Source organism: Lepidochelys olivacea (genome assembly GCF_965140295.1).
Source record: "Lepidochelys olivacea isolate rLepOli2 genome assembly, chromosome: 16".
Classification (NCBI taxonomy): Eukaryota; Metazoa; Chordata; order Testudines; family Cheloniidae; genus Lepidochelys; species Lepidochelys olivacea.
In genome coordinates, this window is record NC_140426.1 from 15,128,791 (window position 1) to 15,153,919 (window position 25,129).

General features: G+C 42.6%; 1 protein-coding gene across 4 annotated transcripts; it reads left to right on the forward strand.

The window, feature by feature from the left end:
- Positions 1–161: 161 nt before the first annotated feature.
- On the forward strand, positions 162–24,417 carry ODF2 (outer dense fiber of sperm tails 2; the record flags this gene model as incomplete). Of its 4 annotated transcripts, XM_084650383.1 has the most annotated exons (21): positions 354–382; positions 2,475–2,559; positions 3,365–3,518; positions 5,854–5,979; positions 6,684–6,854; positions 8,614–8,780; positions 9,728–9,857; positions 10,224–10,355; positions 11,084–11,158; positions 11,372–11,443; positions 12,463–12,579; positions 14,536–14,721; positions 15,713–15,822; positions 16,861–16,996; positions 17,716–17,826; positions 18,543–18,647; positions 19,318–19,476; positions 20,324–20,424; positions 21,470–21,632; positions 22,018–22,143; positions 23,014–24,417. In XM_084650383.1, the coding sequence occupies 19 exons, from the start codon at positions 3,411–3,413 to the stop codon at positions 23,185–23,187; spliced, it is 2,469 nt and encodes an 822-aa protein (XP_084506509.1). In that variant the 3' UTR covers positions 23,188–24,417. The 4 variants fall into 4 exon arrangements, with proteins under 4 accessions (XP_084506507.1, XP_084506509.1, XP_084506508.1 ...); XM_084650381.1 differs by lacking the exon at positions 3,365–3,518 and having other exon boundaries at positions 162–382; XM_084650382.1 differs by lacking the exons at positions 354–382; positions 3,365–3,518 and adding an exon at positions 440–557.
- Between the last annotated feature and the right edge of the window lie 712 nt (positions 24,418–25,129).

A 25,129-nucleotide genomic window follows, 5' to 3' on the forward strand; every position in this document is an offset into this window, starting at 1 on the left:
AGCCGTGGCCCGGCCCGGCCCCCTCCCTCGCGTGTTGCCCGGCGTTCCCATAGTGACACGCCCCGGCTCGCCCAAAGAGGGCGGGCTCTTGTGACGCCCCGACGAGCCTTGGGAGCTAATCGCGGCGGCGAGCCGGGGTCACGGGGGGTTTGAATCGCCCAATGGGGGAGCTGCGGGCAGCGTCCCAGAAGCGGACCCGGAAGTTCGGCGGCGGGTCCCGCTGCTGCTGCTGCTTGTCCTGCCCTTGCTGCTGCCGCCCCCTGCCCCGTCCCCCCTCGCCCCGGCCCAGGGCTCTCCATGGCAGCAACAGCTACCGCCGCCTCGCCGCCAATTTCGAGGAGATCCTGAGGCGGCGGCTCCGAACCCGGCTCGGCCCCGCATGGTGAGGGGGGCTGGGGAGCCGGGGGGGACGACGCTGGCTGAAGTAGGATCTCGGGTCCCCGAGCCTCCCGGGGTAGCGTGGACTGGCCAGGGGCACGGGGGTCCCCACAGCCCATGCGCTGCAGCGGATCACACCCCGCGGGCTGCTGCTGCTCTGTCACGTCTGCCTCTCAGGGGTGGGTTTCTGTGGTGTCTGGGACGTGCCCTTTGCCTTGTGACTTCGTCCATCCGCCCCCTAAGGACTCGCTTTGTGAAGTTCCCCAGGCAGTCCAGACATGTGTCACTCCCCGCCCCGCTCCGAAATCAGGAGATTGGCTTTAACAGTCAGGAAGCCTTTACAATATTTTTTCAGGCTTCAGCGTTGCTGTCTTATTTTTTTTTTTTTTTTTGAGCCTTTAGGGTTCATTATTTTCAAGCTTTTCTCCGCAACCATGCGGGCAAGATAAACTTACTTGTGAAAAAGAGATTCTTATGAAATAACATGACTCCAGAAGCTGGGGTTTTAGGAAAGAAATTCTGTGAGGTAAAGTAACAAGAGTTAGTAATAGTGATTGCTGTTGGACAAGGAAAGCTCCTTTATTCTTCTAAAATGAATGTGCTGGCTCTAATGAGAATATTAATATTGCTCTTAGTATTTCAAGGTTCAGATTTGAATTCCCTCATTCTTTTACACTGTAGTTGATGTAGGTTTTCTGCCCATTAATAGGGTTTAGTTACTTATCAAGACTGAGATAACCAAACAAACCAGCTGTATTTACAATCACTTATCTAACAAGAAGCTGGAGAAATTCTCTCACTTCAGCAAACTCTGTCTCAGTTTCTAAATACATATCTTCCGAGGCTGGAAGGATTTTTTCCCCCTGTCTCTATAAAATATTTTTGCTAAAACTGTTCTGGTATGTTGTTTTCTTTACTCTTCAACTGACACTTTCACTCTGCAAACTTAATCATTTTAATGAGACTGAAAAATCTCAGTCTCTTCAGAATGATGATGGAAATCTTACCAATATTAATTTACCTTCGATGATCACTGAGCATTTGGACTCTGCTTGACGTTTGGCTAATAGCTTTGGATATTACCACATTTATGCTGCAAGATTTTATAATGTCAATTATACTGAACTGTTGCTAAAACTATTTGTAGAGTTCATCAGCATGGGAAAATTTATTGGCAGAACTATAACGGTATAATTGTACCTATACCGCGATATTAATATTGTTGTGTCTCCCTGTGTAGACACTCTCTTATTTTGTAATATGAGTGTCTTTTTCTGGTTTCATTTGTGTTGCTTCCAAATTATCTTAACCCACAATAAACATCATCTATTAAGAAAAACTATCCTATTTCCACAGACCTATAAGAACCTTTGTTAATTTATTCTTCTTCTTCCTGCCATTTATCCATGTAGTCCTTACTTCTTGCTGCTCTTTCCCACCAAATTGCAATAATGAGCATAGGGGGTCAATAGTGCGATGCATTTTGTCTTTTGCTAGTTGCAATGGTTATTTTGCTTATATGAAACTGTTTTATACCATTTGAAAAGCTGTTGTTATGAGTATTTAGACAGTAGGAAGTATTGGTTTGTAGCAGTTCCTGAGACAGCAGTAGCTAAAATTATCAGACTCCAAGGGCAGGAGTTGCAAGATGATGATCAGAATGATCTGACTTGAAGATCTAATAGTTTGTGACATGCCAGGGCTAGAAACATTTTGGAAAAAGAGAGTGCATATTGTTTTCAGGATTAGGAACATCTGGTAAGCACTGGTCCTAAACCACTGGTCAGAAAGAATAAAAACTTTCTCTTCTATGGCCAATCCACCCTGCAAAATCAGGTGTCTTACACATGATGCACCTTAAAATTAATTATCTAGCATAATGTGTGTATCATACCTGAAAATCAAAGTACTTATTTTAATCTTTTTGTTTTAACATTTTTTGTGCAAAGAACACTAAGGCACACTCTTTTATAGAGTGTTTTTTAGGTATTTAACAAGTTTGAGTCAGGATGTTACCTTTCTACTCAAGGAATGGGAACCTTAAGGAAACTAGCATCCTTTCCTATTAGTAATCTATTTTGTATTTCTGCCATCAGGTGTCCCCCCTCCATCAAAAACGAGAGAACTGCAATCTCAGCACAGAGAAAAGTGTCACAAGAAACTGATGATCTTATGCTAACTGTAAGTAACTGGGATTGGAATGATGTAACTCTCTTTTTTGCTGTACTCAGGTTAGTGGTGCTACTTTTCTTTTATAAGAAGGAAACTTTTACACTTAAACTGTGCATTGATTACTTTGAATTTGTTTTCATACCTTGCTATTGCATGTTAGGCGGATAATTAATGTGGAAATAAAATACATGCATCATTTATGAGAAATAACCTGCAGAGACAAATATAGGCCCCAGTCCTGCAAGCACTTACACATGTTTAACTTTAAGAACTGTGAGTAGTTTCATGGAAATCAAGGGGACTATTCAGAATGCTTAAAATTAAGCACAAGAATGTTTGCAGGATAAGGCTCGTATGGCACCTCTGATGGATTCCTTGTAGTTTTCCCAAATTCTTTAGTTTGCTAGTCAAAGTAATGGCCCTGTTGTAAAATTTCTGCTCAAAATCAGATGGTGTTGCTAATCAGAGCCCTTGGCATACTCTAAGACCTTGAACTCTGGTGACTCTTACAGACACCCTCTACCAATACAACGCTGTCTTTACATTGTCTGTACCATCCCTTGTCCAAACAAAAATGAAGGGCCAGATTCAGCCATGGTGTAAATAGAAGCTTATGGAGTTACTCCAGATCTTACACCGAAGCTGCATGTGATCTAAAACGGCAGGTGCTACTGAAAGGAAGCTCAAACTGTGGCCTAAATAGCTTGACCCATCTCAGCAATTGTAGCTGTCTGGGGACAGGTGGCTAGAGGCAGTTGTCCAGTTTGACTGGAGCATAGGGAAATTTTATTATTTCCAGTTTCCTTATTCACAGGTTTCCTTTCATTGTATTACCCTTTCCCGTTTGTCGGAGAAGAACCATGAAGAACCGTTCCTCATCTCCCCCTTTGCACGTTCATGTGGATGAAAACACCCCTGTCCATGTCCATATAAAAAAGGGTCAGAAAACAACACCTGCAAAAAGCCAGGTAGGAGTGTGTAGTTGGGTGTTTGTAAGGGCTACAAACCAGAAAAGTGAAGGGTCCTAGAAGCACCACTGAATGTTCAAGGTCTGTTTCTACCACTTGAGATCTGAATAAATAGATAGTAGGTTAGAGAAATAAGACTGATTGACTTCTTAACTGCATTCATTTCAATGTGAATTTTCAGCAATACTTTTAAGTAATCTTTAGAAATTGAAACTGTCTCTCATATGGGTAAAATACGTGATTTAGTTTTATATTTACATGTATAGTTGGGTTACCATTTGTACTTCTTTAGGGCCTCTATCCAATGGTCTTTAAAGCATTTTACAAACATTTAGTTAAGTTTCGAGCTACCTCTCCCTCTGCCATGAGATGTGGAAGTACACTAGCCATTTTACAGATGGGCAAACTGAGACACAGATAAGTGGGTTGTCCAGAATCATACAGTCAGTCATGACGGAACCAGGAGTAAAACACATTCCTTTGCTCGAGCAGCTAGACTTTCCTAACACCCTTTTTTTGCTGAGGAAAACCATACTGTATTATACAGTTGCTTTTTAGACACCTAAGACATTTTAACTTAGGGCAGTATCCTGCTTGTGTATAAAGTGTATAGAAGTCCTGCCCCAACTTAACATATTTTTTTCTGGGTTAACATCTTGTCAAACTACTGCCCATTCTCTGATCATCCCTTTGTCTGGAGGAAGGGTTGTTGGGAAGATGGTAGCTGGACATCTCAAATTCCACCTGGATCAGGTTAAGTGAAATATTAGATTTAAAAAGACTCTGGATTGAAGTCATCTGCTGGTGCACAGACAGCTTTTATCAGTCTGGACTATCTTCTATTGAGCATTGGCCGAGAGGATCTAGCAAGTAGCCTTAGATATAATTGATTAGCTGGTAATGGTGGCTAGGTTTCAATTACTAGTTGGAGCGGGTGAAATCCTCTTCCGAAGTCGAGGTCATTCTTGAAATGGAAGACCCAAAAGGTGGTGAGTGCTAGCTTATTGTTCTTTAAGAGTCTGCAACAGTGTTACTTTGCCCCCCTCTCAGTTGTTAACTGTGTATGTTGCCACTAGTGAATATTTTAATGGGGTATGCCTGATGATACTCAGCTATATGCCTCCTTTGCTTTTGGACCACCTGACTTTCTGATCAAGCCTCAGAATTGTGCAAAAGCGTCTGCATTTTCATTTAGATAAGGAAGCTTAAGATCAGCCCATATAGGAGTGAGAATACCTGTTAATCACAAAGCAGGCAAAGTGATTCTAGGATCTTAATAGATCAATCCCCCCCCACACCCCAACCCCTCATTAATACATCATGGCTACTGTTTGAGAGTCAGGTTTGGGGGATAGGGAGGATCCACCTACTTTGCTCTTCCTGCACAGAAATAGATGTTGTGGCAGTGCTTTTGTGTGTCTCCTCTCTTGCCCAGAAAGACCTTTTTCTCTCTAACCTTGACCTCCCTTCTGTCATTCTCTCTGAGTTGGGCTTTCTCAGTAGGCCAACTCAAGCTATTACGACTATATGTAAAATTATAATAATCTGGGTGAATGGTACTCAGCAACTAGCATACTTCCCCTTAGGCCACCCAAGGCTCTCTCGTCTGAGGTTTAATTGGAATTGGGCTTAAGAACAGGAGATTCTTGGTTGAGGGACCTCTGTTTCCCCTTAATTCCTGTGATATCTGATGTCCTTCTGTGGTTGTCTTTAAGGTTTGGTTTAAGGTCCTGGCCTTATTTTCTTATGCTCTTGATCCTTGGAATGCTTTTTGTCCCAGTCCTCTTGATTTAAATGTTGTCACTGGGCCCAGTTTGATTTATTTCATGTTTGTTATGTCTAGCATTCCAGGTACTGTTTGTAATATTGGTGCTTTATAAACTAAGACATTAAATAAACCAAAAAAAGAAATGAAAATAGGTTGTCACTCAAGTCCTGATGTAAAATTTTGCAAGCAAGCAAACTCCTCCTCAAAATGTAAAAAAGGACAGACCTGCTTTAACACTAGCTAGATCTATTTTCACAGGGTAACCAAGGCCTTCGTTGCATCACAAGAGGCAGAGCTACAAGTGATGTCATAAAGGCCCTGTCTGACAAATAGCAAGAATGCTTTCATTTTGGCTATATGCTCTCCTATTTATGCAATAAGTTTTTCTTGTGCTTGGCTTTGCCTTGTTCCTCCAGCTGCTGACTCTCCTCTCTGATATACCATGTGAAGCAGTCTGTGGTACTATTGTAAGAATGACGTCCTGACATTTAACTTTTACAGCATTAAAGGTTTAAATGATTTTTTAAAAGTCTTATGAGGTTTATTTTGTTTTTCTCTCTCCTTCAGCCGAAACACAAACAGAAAATGAAAGGGGATACTGTGAATGTGCGCCGAAGCGTTCGGGTGAAAACCAGGGTCCCCTGGATGCCCCCAGGCAAAACATCCATCCGGGAGTCTGCCTACAAGTGGGAGGTATGGCTGACTTGCTTTTTAATTGGATGGGTTGGACTAAGAGATGATCACTAGATTTTTATCTTACTGTGGGATTGGAGGGTGCTAGACTGTAGTTAAGGTGACCACTACCACCTGGCAGTCATTTTAAACATCCAATATTTATCTCTGGCTTTTTGAAACTTATTTGTACAAATAGATTCTGAATGAGGGATTCATCATGTGGCTGTTTCGTCTACAGCTATCTGTCACTTTTTCCTCTTTCCCACTCCCACCCTGATACTGCAAGGCTGGAGAAATCCCCCTTCGTTTATTCCTTTTCTATTTCCCTCTCTAAAAGACCTTACCTTGGGGCACAGTTTACTTTACAGGCCACTATTGTCTGTCATAAGATTTCTAGAAAGGCGTGTATTGTGCCCCTTTTCTCACCAGGGCTGAATGAGCTGCCCCCTCCCAGCTTCCTTCATGACAATCAGACAATCAATCTAATCCCTACATGTGCTGTTTTGGTGGATTTGGGAGTATTTATTTTTCCCCGTCAAGAGCCTTTTATAACTGACTGAAACAGGTTGAAGTAGAGAGGATTATAGCCTGGGTATTTTATCTTGTCCTCATTAGGATTTTTTCAGAGATGTGATTCGATCCTAGATTGGTTTTGGAGATGCTCAGATTACAACATTGCGTGTACCTTTTAAAAAAAGCTATGACTATTACATCCCCACCAGGGACCAACCCATCGCTTGGAAATTACTCCTCCAGATTCAGAAAAACTGCTCTCGGTGCTGCGTCTGAGTGACCTCTCTACAGACGAGGAGGATGCTATTCACAGCAAAATGAACAAATATGAGAAGAAGATAGATAGCCTGATGAATGTAGTGGGGACACTGAAGAATGAGGTGAGAAGACCATACTAAAGGCTCACAGAGGGTAATAGGGAGGGGCTTGCAAAGTGATACTGAAAGAGGAAACTTGGCAAGAGGATGCTAAAGACTGGGGTACAGTGATGAAGGGCAAACGGATGCTCAACTCATTTGTTACATTTCTTAGGGGCCAGTATGAATGAGTTGAAAAGGGCTTGGCTACTCTGATGTGGTGTTTACACTTGTGTTGTCTGCTAGCAAGTTGGATTTCGGCTTTCATTCAGTTTAGCTATATCTCAACTACAGATTAACGAGAGTCTTTTTTACTTATGTTAAAATGAATCATGGAACATGGATGACTTTGTCATACAAGATGATGCTTTGCCTCAGTTTCTATGTGTAAAGTTTTGTTCCCACCAAGGTTCTAAACCTAAAAGATGTTCCTCCCTAAAGGTAAAAGTATTGTCTTACCACATGGACCCATAGGCTCTCAGGGTTGTCTTGTTGAACAATATATTCCTCGTGGCTCACTACTGGAACTTGCGCTTCAGTGACGCAATGTTATCCCATGTAGTCTAAATGGCCTTCAAGTACTTGTCAATATTTTAACAGCTGTCCCTTGAGAGTCTGCATACAGAATTTTAAAGTGTAGATTTAATCTGATGTCCAAACCCTCTAACAGGCCCAGATGGTGCGGGCAGACCACAGGCATTTTCCTTTCTTTCAGCTTCCCCCAGAGCAGGCAATATATCCCAATTATATTACTATGTAACTTTGTTTGGTTTTAATTAAAAATCTAAAAACCTATAATCAAAAACAGGACTTCTGAGTTAGGTAGACTGTTATCATCATAAGTAGTTTAAGCCTGTCCGTGCTCCAAAAACAAAAGTCAGTTACATGATAGGGTAACTCAAATGTCTAAACTCAAATAATCACACCTGAGGACAACCGGGCTGAGTCGGTCCCTTGGCTTTTGAGACGTACAGTGGGAAGAACACAAAAGTGAGGGCCCTGCCCTGAACGGCTAGACCGGCGGTGTATCGCAAACTGTTTTAATGACACAATGGGCTTAAACTGCAGCAAGGGAGGTTTAGGTTGGACATTCGAAAACATTTCCTAACTGTCAGGGTGGTTAAGCACTGGAATAAATTGCCCAGGGAGGTTGTGGAATCTCCATCATTGGATATTTTTAAGGGCAGGTTAGACGAACACCTGTCAGGGATGGTTTAGATAGTGCTTGGTCCTGCCATGATACAGGGGACTGGACTAGATGATCTCTTGAGATCCCTTCCAGTCCTATCATGCTATGATTACAAACAGTTGTCCTCCAAACCAGTTACAACGTGGTTTAAATGTAAATAGGATCTAACCAGGCTAATGTTGTAGATATAACATGAAAGTATAATCCATGTCACCAGTTTTAACCTTAATTAGACAGGGGAATACTAGGTCCTTCTTCTATATTGAGTAAAGGCAGTAGGTCTGGTGCCTTGGTTAAATTCCAGCGTAAGGTCTCAGTCTACATTCCTAAATATCTTCAGCAATTTATCTGTAGCACCGTTTCTCAAACGGGTCTGCGGGTCCATAAGGGTACCCCAGGGGGGTCTGTTGGCTACGTTGATCAGCTCCTTCCCATCCCTCCCTCATCTACTAAACTGTTGAGGAGCATTGCTGTGTGCTGTTAACGAGTTGCTGCATTTCAGTGGTGGGGGATCTGAACCATCTGTAATGCCGTAAAAGCACCTTGACTTGTGTAAAGCTCTATATACATAAAAATAAGATGTGTCCTCCTTAGGCCAAGACACAGAAGCGGGAAGAACAACAGCAGATGGCAAAGCGTCTCCTTGAGGAGCAGAAGGATGAGCTAGATGAAGTCACACAGGAGCTGGTGGAGACAGAACATGAGAATACCTTGCTCCGACGTAACATTGAGCGCATAAAGGAGGAGAAAGATCTTACTTTGTAAAGAACTTACCGTTTAACTCCTGTGTGTACATGTACTATAGTGATGTTTAAAGAGCACTTGTCTCCTTTATAAAAACATTAACAAATTTAATTCTGGTTAGCCCCAGGAGTATAGGGCTGAGTGGCACTGCGGAATTGGCATTCTCCTTCCTTATATCTGCTTCCTGCCTAATGGTGCAGCGAAACCCTCTTTCCTCAGTGTGACATTTTTGCCTAGGGATCTCATTGTGGTGGTTGAAAAATCCGTCTCAGCCTTCCTGAGGCAATTATTTGGAAGCAAGTAATGTTTTAGCTCATTCTGTTACCCATTTTCACTAAGTGGGGACATAGTAAAACATTCATATTTGATTGTGAGTCATCATCTCCCCTCTTCTTCCCATCACACTAAAGTTTATATGGAGAATAAATCTCTGAATCTTTCAGAAGAGCTTTATGAATAATTTTTAAGGCTTGGGAAGGGCTTTGAGCCCTTTATGAAGGGTTTCTCTGAGTTCTAGTTGTCTGTGTTCTCTCCAGTTTTTTAGAATGTCCAGCTTCATGTTCAGCCGATACCATTTTGGAGGCTTATTTCTGGGGTGATATAGGTCCTTAGGACTGTTGATATCCAGGATAAAAGGTGTTGTGGTTTAGTATTTGGTAGGGGAGGTTGCTCTGAGAGAACCCCAACATTGGCCCCCTCTGATATTCCCCACTTGATAGATGAGCTTCCAGCAAGTACAGGAGGATTGGTAGGGTCTGCTGATCCCCACCACAACCCACTTCCAAGACTGAAAAGTGGTACATTTCTAGTATTTATGGTTTATCTTTTTGTTTGGGAGGTTTTATCTGTTAACCTCTAATCAGAAACCCTAATTACAATGCTTCCTTTAAGGATGACCTCACCAGTGCAGCCTGGTTATTGCATTTGGCTATCCATTCTTCTGATAGCTGTGTTCTTCTTGCAGAATGCAGAAGAGGCACTTGCAGCATGAGAAGGAGTGTTTGATGTCCAAGTTAGTTGAGGCAGAGATGGACGGAGCTGCAGCAGCCAAACAGATTCATGCGCTGAAGGATACGATTGGGAGACTCAAAAATGTAAGTGATGGCATCGTCCACCATAGCATTTGATGTACTGCCACATTGCTATTCCAAGAGCTGTCACAGAATCACTGGTTCAGGGGTTGTCAAGGGAAAGTGGAGAGGTTTCTAGTGCTTTAATTGCTTGATAGGCCTTTGGGCACGGAAGGTACTGAAATCCAGATTAAGTTAAATCTGAAGTCATTTTGAATTTACAAATGGGAGTTTATCAGCCAGCATCTTAACATCCCACTGCCCTTTGTGGATGTGACATTGATGTTCAAGTTGTTTTGTTATGCTTTGTGTTTATATTGTACACATCGCTCATACCAGACTCTAGATACTGAACTGCAGAGAAATATGACCATGTCTTTCTTTTTTTAGGAGAAACACATGACCAGCTCAGACGTTAATACGCTGACAAGGCAAAAAGAGTTGCTGCTACAGAAATTAAGCACTTTTGAAGAAACCAATAGGACACTCCGGGATCTACTTAAAGAACAGCACAACCGGGAGGTGAGCAGTGCTGCATGTTTAACTTTCCCCGATTTACAGGAGACAGCATGGGCTAGTGGACTGAGACCAGAACTTGGAGTCAGAACTCCTGAACTCTAATTCCAGTTCTGCAACTGACATGCTATGTGATCATGGACAAATGCTTCACCTCCCTCTGCCTTGGTTCTCCTAATTGTAATGTAGACCTTACCCCTCCCTTTTAAGGCTCAGATAAAGTTTGAATCCTAGTGTGAAGATGTTAACATCTCAGAGTGCTAGGCAAACTGCTGGAGTGATAATACTTCAGTGTAATTACTATTCCTACTGCAGCTTGTTGAACACGTGCTGCTTTGGTCAAAGGCAGGTCGGTGGCAAAGTACTTCCTCAGCCACCCATGATTCCAGTAAAAGGAACCAGCAAAGGTTTGTGTTTGCCCAAAGTGGGATACATTTGCAAGATCTTAGTTTGCCATTGTGTATTGTAGTATCCCCTTTGACTGGGTTAAAGGAGATGGGAGTGAGGAAGGGTTTCTGGGATGGGAATTCTGAGAGGAAGAGAGTTGAAAATGAAATTGCTGGCAGGGTTGACACCTTTTAATGTTATCTGAGAGTTGCTGCTTGAGTGCTGGCATGGATAGATATTTTTCTCAGGTCCATCTTAAATTGGAAGGCACATTTTCTTGGAATTAGGACATTGAGGGTGGTTTTGGAAAAAGCTTAATGAGCTCTTCTTTCTTCATTCTCTTGTAGAAAGATGCACAGAAATTGATGGAACAGCAGGGGTTGCTGCTAAAAAGGCTGTCTGACTCAGATGCAGAGAAAGCGGTAATGCAAGAGCAAAAGCATGCTTTCAGTACATGGGGCAAAAAATGAGATTTACAGTTTATTCTTTAAAACATGGGTGACCAATTGTGATATATATTGTAGAGGTGCCATTTAGCCTGATGGAGAAAGCTACATTGGCCTTTTTTTAACAGCCCCTTTTTTCCACTGCTAGCAACAAAGTCACTTAGGATCTGGGTGGTGTTTGTCTTCCAGAATCTGAAGATGAGGCTACAGGAGAAAGAGAAGGAGGTGGAAGATCTCATCAGTCAAATACAGACAGAAAAGGTAGTTTCCCTTTTCTATTACAACCTCTCCTTGAACACACATGAACCTTCAAAACTGTAACAAGGGTCTGGAATTTGAGGCAGCTATTCTGAATTAAGGCATTGCAGGTCCTGCTTTCTAGTGTGAACTGGCAGATGCCTATCTAATCCCCACATGGAATTGCTGATTTATTGATAACATCCATCACAAATACTTCAGGCAACAAATGTGAAATGATAGATGTCACCTCAGGACTGGCTATTCCTAGGGTTTTTCCAAAGCTGCTATTGCACACTTTGCTCAGGAGGGTCTCATAGGGCTTGGAGGCAGAGCTCAGTTAGGTGCCTTGCTGCAGCAAGTCCTGATGGGTAATCTCGTTTTGCTGGGAACCATCAGCTGCCCATGGCCTCAGGTTCTAATGTGCCCTGCCTCCCCCTGGTTCCAAGTTCCTATGAAGCAGATGGACACATGGCAACAGTGGCCAGAGTGGAGTGTATTTTGGCTCAGAACAAATCCTTGCAGGCTGGTCAACCAGGGTGACTGTGGGGTCTAGACTCCATGCCAGTTTAGAAAGAGGGGGATCCCATCCTGGTACACTTGAATGGAGAGAGGGATCCGTGAGGGTGCTTCAGGGAGTGGGGGAGAAGGACAGGGCTTGTGGTAATGGAATAGGGAATATACCATTCATCAGCACCGTAATGCAGAATACTGGTTCTTGGGGTGCTTAGAATTACTGTAGTTTTCTGTAAACATTTTGTTCTCATAACTCTCTGGACAAAACTGCTGGATTCCAGCAAGCCATGGCTCTCCCCTCAGAGCTTACACACTCTAGCTAAACTGGGCAAATTTGACTGACATGTCTTGCCTCCCTGCTCCCATGACTAAGAAAATGAGTCTCTGAGAGGGCTCTTTCTGGCAGATCCTGTGATAGCTGGTGGTGTGTGTTGAAGCAGAGGCCTGAACTGCTGCGTGGTGTGAAATGTCCCATCTGCTTCGATGCCTGGGAAAACGACACTTAGTCCTATTTGTTTCATATTTAGGATCAAGCGAAGACAGCATGCGAACTCTCCAAATCCATGGAAGCTGTGAGGGGTCATTTACAAGCTCAGCTGCGAAATAAGGAAGCTGAAAATAATCGTCTGGCTATTCAGATCCGGGTATGTTTTCGGTATTCACCAGGCCATTCAAACTGATCGGCTGATTGCACTGAAGAAGAGAGTGGCAGTCACTGACTATTCCATGCCATGCCCATCCAATAACGAAATGCATAAGCTGGCATCACTTATGCCATTGTTGTACATTTTCTTCTGTAATTTTGATTGAGAACTAAAATTCTTTTTTTACTTGTGTGAAGCGAAGTCATAAACTTTAAGGGTTAATTGTCTCCAAGTAATTACTCGTTACTTTAGATTTCCCCTCAAATTAGTTATGTTAAAGAGATTGGTTTCTGCTGAACCACATATCAGGAGGGATGGGAAACTATTTAACTTGCTATCTGGGAAAAAGAAACTCCTGCCATGGGTCTCTTTATCTGATTGCAAAGACAAATGTTTGTTTCACTGTATCACTGGTGATACCTATGATCAAGGGTCTGGAACGGCTTCCATGTGAGGAGAGACTATAAAAATGAGGGCTGTTTATCTTAGAAAAGAGACAACAAAGGGGGAATATGACAGAGATCTATAAAATCATGAATAGTATGGGAAAAGTGAATAGAGAAGTGTTATCCTTTCACACAATACAAAAATCAGGGGTCACCTGATTAAAGTAATAGTCAGCCAGTTTAATACAAACAAGAGGAAGTACTTTTTTATATAAATGCACAGTTTACCTGTGGAACTCATTTCCATGGGTTGTTGTAATGGCCAAAACTATAACTGGGTTTTAAAAAAAAGAATTAGCTAAGTTCACAGAGGATAGGTTATTAGCCAAGATGGTCAGGGATGCAATCTCATGCTTCTAGTGACCCTAAACCTCTTGACCGCGAGAAGCTAGGAGCGGAAGGTGGGTGGAGCACCTCAACCGCTCTGTCCTGTATGCTCACCCTGAAGCTCTGGTACTGGCCACTGTCAGAGACAAGATACTGGTCAAGATGGACCATAGTCTGAATCAGTATGACAGTTCTTAGGTACTGAGATGAAGAAAGTTGCCTTGGGTTATCTTGATGAAAGCTGTGTGTTAACTATCTCTGTAATTTTAAGAAAAAGGCTATATACAGGTATGTTCTTCTGTACAATGAATTATCAAGGCAGATACATTTCAATTGAAAGGAGATAACTCCTATGTAGAACAAAAGGTGCTAGGTCTATATCTACCTTGGAAAGCCTCAGGAAAGATGACTTCATTGCTGAGCAGAAGTATGCCACACACGGTGGAAAGAAAATAATCTTGCTAAAATCTGTCCTTACATATAGCAATAAATATTGGGCCTAGTGTAAGGATGTGCAGCTTTGTGGTCAGTAGAATTGCACTTGCTTAAACTAGGTATTATATTGAAATACACTGAGCCAAATGCAAAGAGTTCAGAGCTTACCTTGTTTGGTTCTGATGTAATAATAACCTTTAGATTCTATATTAAGACTAGAAATATTGGAAACGACTGCTGTTTGAGTCTTCTTGAGACATAATTCCTGAACTGGTTCCCAAGAGGTATTACCCTTATTCACTTGTTTTAGGACAAGAGAATGAGACACCTCTCTTAGCATATGTTAACACTGTGAGTGGAAAAAGTTAAAGGATCTATCATAACTTATAAATTGCACTAAGAGGAACCGGTTGCTGCCTCAGGAGTGAAATTTGGCAGCTGTGTTTATCAGCACACAGAAACACTACATGCTACTTTTAAGACTGGAAGTTTGGCATCTCAGCCCACCTTTTCCACTGCAAGAATGGTTTTCAAGATCATTTTGTGTCTCATCCCATGAATAAAGTGGACCAAGCTACAGTAGGAATGGCAGACTGAACTGAGATTATTTAGCTCCATGATGGACCACATTGATAGATGGCTTATGTCTGCCTCTCTCCTTGGCTGCTGGGAGATAAGTTGACCCTCTTGACTGAAGATAAAGCATTTCACATAGAATGTGTGGTTTGTTTTTTTTTTTCCTTTCCAGAATCTGGAGCGCAGTGGGGCTCAGCATAAGGCGGAGGTGGAACATATCATGGAACAGCTAAAAGAGCTGAGGCAGAAGGGGGAGCGTGATAAGGAGGCCCTGAAGAAAGCCATACGTGCACAGAAAGAGCGGGCTGAGCGCAGTGAGGAATATGCAGAGCAGCTGAATGTACAGCTAGCAGAAAAGGTAGTTGGTCCTGGGGAGGAGGGAAAGAGAATCCTTTAGAGTCTCTGTCTGTATGTGGGCACATCCTTGATGTCTGATACCAACCCCAGGGCGGGAGAGCTGCTTTATCTAATGAGATTTATTTTTGTACTGGGGCCTCAGCCCATTTGCACCACATTTAAAACAAAGCTATTTTTTCTCAGCTGTCACTGTTCACTGCTCCTTCCTTTGAACAAGATCATGTGATAAACTAGCAGATCTGATCTTCTTCAGACTTCCTTCCTACCTTTAGAGCCTGCTGAGGAAAATGGACAAAAGGTTGCAGGGCCTCGCTTTGCTTTTGTACATGTATGCTGGTTCAATATTGAGCTGCTTTCAGAGTTATGCATGGAATTGGTAGTTGACAAAGAAAATGTTCATCGTGGCAAAGGGGAAAGAAAGTAGGAGTAAAAAATGGGAATTTATTTTGGCAGAGGAAATCATTGGGGAAAGCAATTGGAGCAGAGACTATAAATAAATAAGACACCTAGATTTGCCTTTGGGGAAAGGGGATTGGAGGATATAGCAAAAGCAGGAAGGCTGCGACTAGGACAAACCAGAAAAGCTCAGACATTTTAGACCACTTGTCCCCTTCCTGCTCTTCAGTAATTTGTGTTCTTTTGGGGTTATCTCCTCTGTCCAAGACCAATGCAGGTTCTTAGCTATGCTTTGCATTCCTAACTACTGCATTTGTTGTCTTCAAAGAGGAGCCCCTCCTCTCTCTGCCAGTGTGGCTGTGAGCTGACAGCATCAATTGAAAATGTTATTTGGCGAGGACATGGAGTGGTAAAAGGAATTAATGTTGTTTTTCAAACCGGACTACTGTTGAGCGGAAGTATTATCTCCAGAGTGTTTGATATTTGTTGCTACCGTGGCATGTTCCACTTTTCACATCACTGTTGTCCTGTGATATTTTTTTTTTTTTTTTGTCAGTCTTGTCTCTCTCATTCCACATCTTTCTCATGTTGGACAGGACAGTTATGTTACTGAGGCACTGTCTACTCTGGAGTCCTGGAGGAGCCGCTACAACAAAGTAGTGAAGGACAAGACTGACCTGGAGCTTGAGATTGTTATGCTGAACAGGTAAGAGCTCTGGCATGGGGAGCCAGCATGAATGGAGCTGGGATACTAGTTCAAGAAGGGACTCCTCAAGTCTCCAGGTTGGAGCATAAGTACTCAGTTGAAAGCTAGAGCCAGCATGGTCTAGTGGTGAAAGGGTCTGAGAGCCAGGAGGTCTGGCTTCTACTCCTGACTGCCACAATGATTTGTTGATTAAGTCACTTATCCCTGTGCCTGCTGCCTATTCTGTAAAATATATATACTTACTTTTCTTTGAAGGATCTCAGAATGGCTCACAACGAAAGAGACTATTTAAATGCAAAGTAGTTTCATTAAGGCTGATCTGTTTTTGTGGAGCTGGGGGCAAAAATTGTCAGTATCATCACAGTGCAGTTACCACAGAGAAAACTGAGCATAGGAGCAAGAGGGGGAAGTATCATATTAGCAGGGGTGCCAAACCTACGGCTCATGGGCTGTACGTGGACCACCAGAGCATTTCATAAGGCCTGCAGCCTGCTTCAAAACAATATACTAATGGCCAATTCATTCATGTTTTGTTGTCATGTTTACATCATTTTAATGTACACAAGTCTGTAAACAGACAATACTGTACGTAGGTTGTTTCTATCTAAATGCATATGAGACAAGCTGAACTTAAAATTATAAATCAATACAGGTGACTTTAAATCTTATTAAAATACGTAGAATCTGTTTGGCCCACACAAGACTTGAGGTGCTTAGGTTTACGTGGCCCTTCTGTGTAATAAGGATGGGTACGACTGCATTAGCCTATACAACTCGGATATAATGTATCAGTGCCACTGCAATGAAATGCCAGCAGCCCGGTAACATCTGTGTGCCTGTTTTCCCAAAGGGAATGGAGCAGCAGAAGAAACCAGAGTGAAGTTTGTATAGCCAACCAGTAGTGTGTGCATGCATGAGATGTGGAGGGAAAAGGGGGAGTAAAGAAAGGATGTCTTGTTCCTGAAGCTGAATTTCAAAGAACAAGAGACTTTTTTCTTTTTTGTCATTTAATGGTTAATTTCACCTCCTGCATGGCAGCCGTATTACAGACTTGTTGGAGCAGCAGACCTCCATGGAGGACAAAATGCGGGAAGACAGAGATGCTCTGGTGGATAAACTGCACCGACAGGCCACAGAGAGCACGTCTTTCAAAATGGAGAATGAAAGGCTGAAGGTCAGTTGAATATCTAGGCGTTTTGTAGCTGAAATGTTAGTATAAGGGAGAAGTTGTAGTGAGCAGCTGCTACCCCTGTAAGTCCAGAGAGAAATTATGTCCTTTGATCCCATTTGATGTCAGATCAAATTGCGTTGGAAACCTTAAGTGTAACTGGATTGACTGTATGTTCAGTCCTGTGTTCCATTTTTTGACTTGGGTGAGGTAGGCTGAAATTTGTGAAGAGAGGAACATATAAGGTTTGTTAGGGGAGGGGAAGAATAGGCTTTTTCTACCCTCTGATTCAGTATGTGGGATTGGAGATATGCTTACCTGCCTGGTCTCCTGGATGATATATTGTGTCATCTATACAGCTGGACAGGGAACAAAAACCATATCTTTAGGGAGAACCACAGCCTCCAAAATAGAAAGATGCCTGACATCCTCTCCAGACACTTACATAACCATCTATGGTATGGTAGGTAATGTACCTGATTATCCCTTTAAAGAAAGCTTCAGTCCAAATAAACCAAGCATGACGCTGATCCAGTGGACACAGCTCATTTAAAAGTGTTTGGAACATGATGGAACAACTCTCATGCAGATGTAAGGCCATGTTCTCTGCTGGCATACATTGGTGAAGCTCACAGCCCCTGCTCTAACTTAGCTTAATGTATATGGGGACAACTTAGCCTGCTCCAAGCACTGCCTCTTGAATAGAAGATGTCTTCTCCATTCAGGCTACCATGGTCCCAGTGGAGGAGAAGCTGAACCAAGCTCAGATGGAGGTGCAGCAGCTCAAGGCATCTCTGAGGAACTATGAAGGGCTGATTGAAACCTACAAGTCTCAGGTATTTTATTCAACCCTCCTTTTTCCTTCCCTCCTCACACAAATTTGTTTTCTTCCTTTGCTGTTGTGGTTTATTCTCTCATGCCTTAATTCTGTTTGCTAGCTATTAGATGATGCTCTGTCGTCTTACTTTTCTGGTTTTCATGGCTCTAATAAAATCTATTTATGCAAAAGCTTTTATAGATTATTCTGTTCAAATGGCAGCCTGTAGACAGCCACCTGCTTTGTTCTGGACTGTAGAAAACTTGCCTCACTCTGCACACTCTGATCACCCATTCTGTTAGCAGAAGCTGAGTCCATGTGTAAAGATCTTGCTCAGTGTATAAATTGTCTAGAACTGATCTTGGTAATTGTCACTTTCCCAGCCCCTTTTAAGAAGCAAATCCAGAAGTAAAATGTCTAATCCTAGTCATACCTTCTGCGGCCCTTCCACTTGGCTAGTGCTATTCCTTTGCTGCCCCTGCTGAGATCTGGGTTTTGTGGTGGTGGTAGGGAGGAAAAGCACCAAGGGGGAAATCTTTGGAGGACAGCACAAAGAAGGGTGAGAAGGCTATTAAAAAGTACAAAGGTGGAAAAGCTCCACAACTTGGGGTGTTGCTGTCCAGAGGTTCACAAGAATCCTGCTACTGGATCTCAACAATTGTAATTGTGCCAGTGTGTAGCAATCTGTGATTGAAAACCCTAACATAGTCATGTGCCAATTCTTTCTGTGCCCAGGTATTGAGAACCCGAATGGAAGCCGATGAGGTGACTGTGAAACTGGAGCTTTGTGACAAAGAGAATAAGACACTAAAAGATGAAATGAACAAGGAGATTGAGTTGGTAATTATTCCTTTAAGAAAACCTGGACCATTAAATTGGTACATGGCAGCCACTCAGGGCTGCACTCCTTTCTTGGTATAGTCGAAAACAAATGTGCTTGGACTCTGATGGAGATAAAAGAAGTCCTCCAGACAGGTTTGCCTTTTTCCCCCATCTCAGCTCAAGGGAGAATGGAAATGCAAACTAGTGTTTGTTTTGCCAAGTGCATTGAATTTTCAGAATGTCCCATGAGGGGCCTTGTCAAATACATAGTGTCCATTTGAGGTGGTGCCCTTCACTGTGGGGAGGGTTGTTCAGGGTCATTAAGTTTAAATTGTGCATCCTGTCTTTCAGTGGTTGTCATGGAACAGTTGTTCTCAAGAATACTGTATACATTAATAAAACTCAAGCCTGGATTTGTAGACATTCGCACCTTGTGGGAATTTGAGAATCTAAGTGAATGTGTCTTGGAATAGAGGAAGGAATCTGCATTACAATGAGCAGTTCCATTGCTTGCCAGGCATCTGAGATGCCCTTATTGCTGGGAAACAGAGATGCTCTGGTGGACAGATAGCACCAATCAACTCAAAAATTTATTAGCCCAGACTCTTCAGAAATGTCTGAAATAGGGTCACATGTTTAGTTGTTTTTAACTGACCACTCTGTCCTTCCATTCCTCTCACCACCACAGGCTCGGAAGCAGTTCCAGAGACAGCTTGCTGAACTAGAAAAGCTGCCCGAGATCCTGAAGATCACGGAAACAAAGCTAGCAGAATGTCAGGATCAGCTGCAGAGTTATGAAAAAAAGAACATGGACCTTTCTGCCATGATTACAGATCTTCGTCAGCGGGTAAGGGACTGGCAGAAAGGACCCACAGCTGCACTGTCTGCAAGCCGGGGACCAAGATGAGTTTCTAGTTGCAGGAAGTTCAGTCTTTGCCTCTGTACTCGTCTCTTTTTGAAATGATTAAAACATCTGCACTGCAAAATAAAGATGTGTGGCATGTCTTTGTTTAGGGAGAATAGTAACTTAGCTGATGGCTTTCCTTGCTATTTCAAGGCTTTCTTTCAAACTGCTTAGTTGCAGAGTCTTACTGGGTCTTGAAGAGCTGCAGAACCCAAAATGCATGGTGTCTCGTTCATTTCTGTCACCCTGATCAGCTTATTGGCTGCCTCTCTCTCATGACCATCCGCTCACAAATGTTGCTCTGCTTTTATTTTCTTCCCCTGCCTTCCTGATGCCATGCCAACAGGGGCCTTGAATGATTCTGTGGCCTACGCACTTTGCTTTGATGATCTCATGCAAATCATTAGCTTTCTCAGTATTTCAGGCTCTGAATTCTTCCTGGCCCTGTTACCACGCACAAGCTTCGTCTAATCTGTATGCTTCACTATGCTTGCAGGTGGCTGCTCTACTGTCAAGTTCTTATGGCACTGACCACTCGTATGTGGTGTGGAAAAATTCTATTTAATGATGGGTCTAAACATTACCTGGAGGAACTACACAAATCTGACATGTGGCTTTTTGCTGTTTCACGTACTGTTGCCTCCATTTCCCTCTCCAGGGCTTTCCAGAATTGTGAATTAAGGTGTTATAGCTGTGGGTTTCCTCCTCCCCAAGAACAGCACCCATTTGAGGTGGCTGGTCTTGCCTTTGTATTGACCTCCTACGTAAGGTCTGTTTTCTGTCATTTTAGATTGAGTTCCAGGGAGACAAAATGGAAATGACAAGAGAGAAGTATCAATCTGCCCAGGAGGAGAACAAGCAGCTGATCTTGAAGCTAGAGGAGCTGGAGAGGTTAGAATATATAACTGGCCTGCTCTCCTTGCCTGACTTTTTCTCTCCTCCGCTCCTGACCCTCCTTGTTCCTTTTTCAAGGCACTAAGGCAGCTGCTGGCTTGCTTGTGTACCTTTCCCATCTCCCTGAGCCTTTATGCATTTAAGAGCCTTTGTAGAATTAAATCAGAAAGTTAGGTAGTCTGGCCTACATAAGTTTGGAATGCTTCTGTAGAGAGAATAACTTTTTTAGTCAGGAAAACATCTCAGAAGGACTACTTCTTCCCCCATCTCTTTTTTTTCCCCTCATGAGCTTTCAAGTACTTGCTTGTTCTGGCCAGGTTGGAAATTCTCTGTGACTGTCCTTTTCTGTGTTATTCCTGGTCCCTGCTGAAATATGGAAGTGCCAGAGACATGAGCATAGGAAAAATTAGATTTACTTGTTTATGTAATCAAAGAAGGTTCAGGTTGGCTCTTATTCCGAGTCTGTGCCCACCCTGAGTCTTCAGTCTGGTATTTTGTGCTAAGTAATCTTAAGAAGAGAAATTTTCTTCTGTGTGAGGCACTCTGAAGTCCTCTGCAGGCACACTAGAAAAATCAACAAGAACAAAGGGCCTGGTCCCACACCATTGGCTCTTGGAGGAGCTCCACTGAAATCAGTGAGAAAGGGCAATCCATAACTGTCCACTGTAGAGTTTCTTACATCTTCCTCTAAGCATCTGGTACTGACCACCGTCAGAGACAGGATATTGCATTAGATAGGCTACTGGTCTGATCAGTATGGCAGTCCTAAATTTCCTGTATCTCTCAGTGTTTCTACACTCTTTCATTGGTGATGCTGTGGTGAGGACAGGTCAATGAGTATTCTCAGTATGCCCCCCATCTTGAAATTATTTGGTGTTAGAAGTGAAGTGTGAAACTCTGCTTGGCTCGGAGGTCCTGACTTTAGAGGGGAAGTTGAAGATTGATCTGTCCCCTGACCAACCAGTGACCTGAGGGAGAGGCATATTGAGCCAAATTGTATTTAATGATTAATAAAATTATTTGTCTTGCTGTCTCAACCCAGGAAACTAGAGTCGACGGGTGCACAGAACATAGAGTTCCTTCAGGTCATAGCTAAAAGGGAGGAGTCTATCCATCAATCCCAGCTGCGATTGGAGGAGAAAACCCGTGAGTGTAGCTCCTTGGCTCGGCAGCTGGAGATGGCCATTGAAGATGCCAAAAGACAGGTTAGTAACTCCTTGTCAGAGTAAGAAAATGATCAAATACAGTGGAACCCTCAAACTACAGGAGAGCAGGTTACCAGCTGATGGAAGGGGATACCTCTACATTCCATCACCAACCTTCTAATTTTGCTTCCTCTTGCTGCATTATCTGTAGGAAACAGAAGCAAAAAAATGAAGTTGGTACTTTGTCTCCAGTAGGCACACAAAAATGGAAGGAAAAATGCTAGACTCAGATGCTCCTTGTCTTTGCCAGAATCATACAAAAATATGTCCAGCCCTCCTCTAGGGCGAACGGGGAGGAAGTTATTACCATAGCAGAAGCAAAGCATTTTGTATGGACAACACTCTTGCCAAAGCAAAAAATTCATTGCCTTGTTCCTACTTGTAGGTGGAACAAACGAGGGACCGAGCAGCATCTAGAGAGCGGACAGCCCAGTCCAAGATGTTGGAGTTGGAGACCCAGCTGAGCCGGATGAAAACAGAACTAAACCAGCTGCGTCGGAGCAAAGAAGATGTGAGTGTTTTGGAGGGGATGTTGTTGATAAACTAGCAGCCTCGATGCAGCAGTAAGAGTCTGTAATCCTATGTCCCATCAGTGTGCTGAAGAAATTGTACAGTAACTTTGTTGCAGTGTATCTGTGTCTGCTGTGATGGTGAAACACACTAGTGTGCTTGGTGAAGTATAAAGTGTGGAGGAAGATGTAGTTTTTGCCCCAAGAGGCTTACAATCTAAGTCACATACATGGGGCCTGATTCTCGTCACTTATACTAACAGTTTGAATGGAGCTACTCCTAATTTACACTGGGTGAGAGGAGAATCAGACCCACCATACTATTCAGACAAACACTACATCAAAAACCTGGAGAACGGAAGGGGTCCAGACAGTGCAGGTATTGCTACATTTAGGGGGGAGTTCTTTTCCTCCCTTTCATCACCTTTGGATGTACAAGAGAGGGGCTGAGGAGTGTTCCTCTGCTAGGGGAATGATTTTGTTCTCGTTGAAGGGGATATTTTACATTTGGTCTCCCGTTTTCTTTCCCTGTTTACTTTAGCCCTGGGATTGGAAGAGGGCTGACCTACAGCAGGTGATAACCTCCTGAGTTTCTTCCTAGAGAGTGGTTCCATTTTGTTTTCAACCATTAGTTAATCAGAATGTTAAGTTCCTATTCTGATTGGCTGTGTTATCTTGAGCATTTATATACAAGTTGATGTGTGGGGTTGGGACTGAGTGAAATGAGTGATAGACTTTTAGTGTTAAGTGGTGTGTGTTGCAGTGCCATATTGTTCATAAAAATCCCAGAGAATGATAAGAGTTAAGGCTAGCATGACTAGAATGAAAAATCTCTAGCCTTCAGCCCTGTGTTTTGTGTCTTCTTCATGCAGTCAGAGCACCGATACCAAAGCCGTCTACAGGATTTAAAGGATCGCCTGGAGCAGTCTGAAAGCACCAACCGCAGCATGCAAAACTATGTCCAGTTCCTCAAGTCCTCTTATGCCAATGTCTTTGGAGAAAGTGCCTTATTGAGCTCACCTCTCTGTTCCCGATCTCCTCCATGATAATAGTTCCCTCCCTGTCCCTCTGCTATTGAGAGGTACAAAAAGGGGGCCTTACTTCAAAGCCATATCTTGTGCAGAAAACTGGTTGGGATTTCAGAGTCCATTTAAAGAGAAGTCTTCCTCGCATTCTTGTTGTCTGGGTGAGATGGAGCTGCAGTGGTGTACAACAGGAAAATGGGATTGACACTGCAAATCTGGGTTGGAGTATGTGGGGAATGCTTTCCTTTTCATCTCCTAATCCCCCAGTGGTTACTTCTCTTGTAACTAACCTGGTGGTCTTTTTAATTAATCATATTAGATATTTTTTATTTTTGTAAGAGTTACATCTCTTCCTTTTTGCTCTTCCTACCTTATGTTCTTTTCTCACACTGCAAAGATCATGTTTGTTTTTAACTCTCACATACTGTGTTGATACAGCTGACCAATGGGGATACTGGGAGACAGTGCCACCAGTACAAGTGTGAACCCAACAGTGATAACTAAGTGACTGGAATCCACACTGAGAGTGGGTTACCTCCTGATCATCCACCCTTTTTATAAACAATTTTGTACTGGGAAACAATGAAATTATATCTTCTGAAGGTTTCTCACCTGATTCATGAATACTGTCTGATCCTTTATCGTTCTTGAGTGTGTGGTTGGTGTGTGTTAATGCTTCTAATCTGCATATTTCTGGATGACCTTTTCCTCCCAACAGCCTGATCCTGCATACCTTGCACATACCAGGGTCTGAGTCAAAGCCATTTGAAGTCATGGAAAGAGTCACATTAATTTCAGTGGGTCTGGAATCAGGACCCCAATCCAAATACAGTGGGAGCTTTGAGTTAGCTGTAGGGAAAAATAAAATAAAAAGACAGACTTGATGCTTGGCTTTGCCCTCAGAGCCAGCCTGCACATACTCATGTGATGTGAGGTCATCTCTGGCATGTGAAGAAATGTCAAGGTCTATGAGCTCTACTGTGTCCTCCAGTAAGCAGCTGTTCTGAAATATAGTAAATATTCATTTCATTTCAACCACAGCTGTTTGGCTGGGGGGCTTTTTGGTGTTTTTTTTGTTTGTTTGTTTTAAATTCTGTTTATATGAGATGCAGTAATCAGTGGAATGTTTGTTTGGTAAAGGATTTCTACGTTTCTTTTAATCAGTATTTGAGAGTTCTGTTTTAATGTGTAACTTAAAAAAATCCAGAAGGTGCTATGATAAAATTATTAAACTTCAGAAGTTTTAAAATGTGTGGTGTTTCTGAGGTTGACACTTCATCTTATAAATTGCCTCACTGTCTTTCTACAGTCGTTCCCCTCCATCATGCTTCTGGTGTTTTGTAGGAGCTAATGTCTCAAAGGAAATTCATGGATTTTTTAAAATTTAATCTTATTTTAAAGATCAAAACTAATACACCTTTGAACCATCAGCACTGGTGCTCAAAATACATAAATTTGTTCATGGGGATAATGCTGCAGTTGCTTGAGGGGAAATGAATCCTTACAATAAAGGGAGGAGAAAGCAGTCTGCACTAGCCTTCACTGATAGTCAAATGTATGATAAAATCAAGAAAATCAGTTCTTAAGCTTTCAGTTTTTAGCTCCAGCACAAAATACCATAGTCCTGTCATTCTGAATCAAGAAGTGTCAAGGTCTCAATGGCCCATGTATCCTAGACTTTGAATTTTACGTTTGCCAAAGGCAGTAAGGAAAAAAGCCCTCTGTCTTGTGATTTTAATAGGGTCCAGTGCTTTTCTCTGTTCTCTTGTGTTGTGGAAAATGAAAATGTTGGCTCCTTCATACGTTCCATGTGTTGCAGCTTCCTTGGTGTTTGTATCATTCTGTCTCTGAAGAGACATACAGAGGCAGCCCTTTTGGCTGAGTTGGCTCACTTCCGTAAGCATGCAGAACTCCTGATGCAGCTGAAGTCTTCCATGACTGTAAAGCTCCCAGCATTATTTTT